Here is a 4,055-nt window from a genome sequence, read left to right as displayed (position 1 = left end):
AATCATACAACATTTACATCAAAAAATATAACATTTACACCAAATCATACAACATTTACACCAAATTATACAACATTTACATCAAATTATATAACATTTACATCAAATTATATAACATTTACGTCAAATTATACAACATTTACATCAAATTATACAACATTTACACCAAATTATACAACATTTACACCAAATCATACAACATTTACACCGAATTATACAACATTTACATCAAATTATACAACATTTACATCAAATTATACAACATTTACATCAAATTATACAACATTTACATCAAATTATATAACATTTACATCAAATTATACAACATTTACACCAAATTATACAACATTTACAACAAATTATACAACATTTACATCAAATTATATAACATATACGCCAAATTATACAACATTTACAACAAATTATATAACATTTACATCAAATTATACAACATTTCCACCAAATCATACAACATTTACACCGATATTATACAACATTTACAACAAATTATACAACATTTACATCAAATTATACAACATTTACATCAAATTATATAACATTTACATCAAATTATATAACATTTACATCAATTTATATTATATTCACACTCACTTTGAGTAGATTATCACAGAGAGCAATAAAGGCCAAAAAATACAATGTATATGAGGAGAATACAATGTAAAACATGTTAAAACAATAATTAAAATAATAAATACAAAGAATGCCTTTGTTGATGACGTCATTTTACCTGGCATTTTTCCTAATTACCTTTACTACTTTTAATGTTTTGTAACTGTTACCTGGTAACCGAATTTATTGCTGATTTTTCTGATATATACCAATCCTTTTCAAGTCTAGGAAGTCTGATAGGTTTCAGATCTGACCAAAAATCATATCTAGGTCAAAATTTTAAGCAGATCAAATTAAAAGCTGATGCAATTTCAGTATCTGATAAAAGTATATGCAAGAGGCAGTATCCTGATGTAGTAGCAACTCTAAATGTTAATCCCAATTTATCATCAATTACATTCTCTCTATGGTGCCACTAGACTCAAAACAAAATTAGATTCATTACAGTAATTGATAGACTCAATTCCCACCAGTTTGTGGCATTCCACGTGCACTTTCTGCACTAACAGACATTCCTGAGGATAAAGATACCGTAAAGAGTTTTGGTTATTTACTGTTTCTATTTGGATCATTCAAATTTTAGTCCGTGGTTCATGTAACTATAGAAATTCTTAACCATTCATGAATTTGGAATGGTATTAGGGGATGAGAGCCGACATCGGACCGACTGTCGCAAGCACTGGCACGGGCATCAGAATTTTTTTTTTTTCTTACCTTGAGGAGGACTCGAACCCACAGCACCTTATTGCATAGCAGACGACAATCCAACTCGCTACCGACTGAGCTATTCAACTGCCACAAAACTAGCGTTAGAGGAAAGTATTGACGTTTACACAGTTCGAAAGTTGTTGACCCCTTCAAGGAGATATTCATATATTCAGATTGAAAATTGGAATGGTGCAAATCGATGCAATCAGCGTCTGTATAACACCTAAAAAGTTGAGAAAATCTCTTGACAATTCTTTTAATTTATGGCATATAAAACGACATGAAATTAAGATTTTCCAGGGCGTTTCTAGAAAAATTAGGTGGGGGAGGGGACACAGGCAATTCTATCACTGTGCAAAATGATACAAATTTTAAAGGGGGAGGAGGGTGGGCAAAACCGGGCCAGACCCTTTTCTCCCCGTAGAAACGCCACTTGTTTGTTCCAACCGGTTCCTACATTATTGCTAAACAGAAATGACGTTTTCAGTTAGACTTTAAATACACTGTGTTCGCCTTACCAACTAACACACCCGTATTAGTGTAAGGATGCTCAGAAAATATTGTAAACTTACACCAGCATTGTGTAATAATTCAACACTAAACGTGGTGTAAGATTACACCATTTTAGTGGGCAACATAGCTCCCACTCAAAAAGGTGTGAACTCTCTCATTATTTTACTGGGATATTTCAATATAATGGTATCTCGTCTTTTATCCGTTTTGTTTTGTTAGTGGGTGACCATAAATTGGTCAGGTATCGAACCTTTTTTAACTCCTTTTCATTGACAGAAACGTAGTATAAATTTAATGCACTAGACAATTTAAGTCCCGAATATCCATCTTCACTCAACGTGACAGCTCAAAAATGGTATCACATTACAGAATATCAGAATCCCCTGCTGGAATCGTTGTAATTTAATTCAGCATGATGATTGATAATTGACCATGCAATTTACATTTAAACCATAAGCGAAAGAATTCAAGTAACTTGTGCAATAAAATATCTAGAATTCTAAATGCACTTTGGGGATATATGATATTCATTAAACTAACACATAGAAAATGTTCCTACCGCAATAAATTTTATCAACCAGTCTTTTCTTCATTTCAGGTGTGTAGTGTATTAGTTGAAGATGTCTGGAAAACCGGAACTACCCTATGGCTATTTAGGTGCCCAACCTAAATTCAGTGAATTCGGTATGACCACGTTGAGTCATAATAACCCGGAAGTGGCAGTGAGTGACAACCAGATTGAAGTAAAGTTTAAAACGACTCGTCCTGTAAAATTGACTGGTAATCTGGTAGAATGTGCCAATGAACAAGAACATAAAGATTATGTTTTCTGTCATACACAGGTAATCACTTTGATAATTTACCCAGAATATTCGTTGTTTAAAGGGACAGCTGTGCCGTTTTTGTGTTTTATTTTTTGGGGGGAGGGGAGCGATTTTAGTCTTGAATATATGTAAACAGTTTTCAGAAGTACTACAAATGTACGAAAATCGCATAATTCCTTTAGAAATATCTCAAAATAGGAATTTCTTTTCGTATTCTATAGATCTATTTCTATATATGGCAGTATCTCAAGAAAAAGACGACTCGTCTATTTAACATTCAAACGCGGATAATTCTAGACACACATGGATTTGAAGTCTCAAATTTCGACGGTGAGCTGTGAACACTATTACTGATTGGCTAAGCTAAAAAATTCCCGTTTAATGTTTAATATATATATGTGCTTAAATTCCTTCCTTCCCGGGCTTATTTCGATCTGATGGGATAATTATTAGAAACCACGTTAGCCACAAGCTGTGAACGCTCAGAACCCTTCAACGGTTGCCATTAAAGAAACGGTTGGTCAACGCCACTATCCTGACAAAATTTCTCTCATAATGCACAATGTACCTCTTTGTCCGTTTTCATTGGTCAGATAGCAAATAGGTAGTATGTATGAGTTCATTTTATTTCTATAGAAGGAAACTTATTAATTCAATTTCTGCTTTCAGAATGACGTCAGCTCAATGATTGCGACGATGCCCAATCCCGGATACTATAAACTACAGATCTACGCCTTGCCTTGTGACGATGACAGCAAGACTCTACCAGGCGTTTTCAACTATCTCATTAACAACCAGGGAAGCGCTAAGGCTCCTACACCCTTCCCTAAACAATACGCACCATGGAAAGACGGGTGTTACTTGTACGATCCCATAGTTCTTAACAGATCCATGAATTTATCTAACATCCAAGTCAAGCTCCACGTCCCGAATGCTGCAGCTGTTGCCGCAACCGTCGAAGGAGATTGGACGCATCTGGAAAGAGATGCCCAAGGATTGTGGGCCGGACAATTAAATCTTGACAAATTCAAGCAAACTGGTTGTAAAGTTTGTTTGAATGCCAATTATGGCGGCGATAAAACCAAATTCGCTACCCTTCTTGAATACAGTTTATAATTGTATGTTATGAATACTAAAATATGCTCAAAAACAAATTGAAAGTAGCTCAACAGTGCAATACGTTAAACCGGAAGTGAGTATGTACAGGAATTGTCAACCAATAGATATGCAATTGTATATTTACTTCCAATTTGTAAATCTGAAACTCGGTCAATTCGATTGGTTAGCTGTTCGCCAAAGCAAGGAAGGTGACTGAAAACTTAATGAGACGCGTATTTAATGCTCATTTTTCGCCAAAATGGAGGTCTGAATGCTTTTTAT

The 4,055-nt window shown here is 34.5% G+C and overlaps 1 protein-coding gene across 1 annotated transcript; it reads left to right on the top strand.

Moving 5' to 3' along the window:
- Positions 1-2,448: 2,448 nt before the first annotated feature.
- LOTGIDRAFT_231774 (hypothetical protein) lies at positions 2,449-4,055 on the top strand. Its single transcript, XM_009054267.1, has 2 exons — positions 2,449-2,693; positions 3,345-4,055. Exons 1-2 carry the CDS (start codon positions 2,472-2,474, stop codon positions 3,789-3,791), a joined length of 669 nt encoding a protein of 222 aa, XP_009052515.1. The 5' UTR covers positions 2,449-2,471; the 3' UTR covers positions 3,792-4,055.

This window comes from Lottia gigantea, assembly GCF_000327385.1.
Source record: "Lottia gigantea unplaced genomic scaffold LOTGIsca_21, whole genome shotgun sequence".
In the NCBI taxonomy this organism is placed as follows: Eukaryota; Metazoa; Mollusca; class Gastropoda; family Lottiidae; genus Lottia; species Lottia gigantea.
The sequence above is the reverse complement of the archived record's forward strand: the minus strand, read 5'-3'. Positions and strand labels throughout refer to the sequence as shown.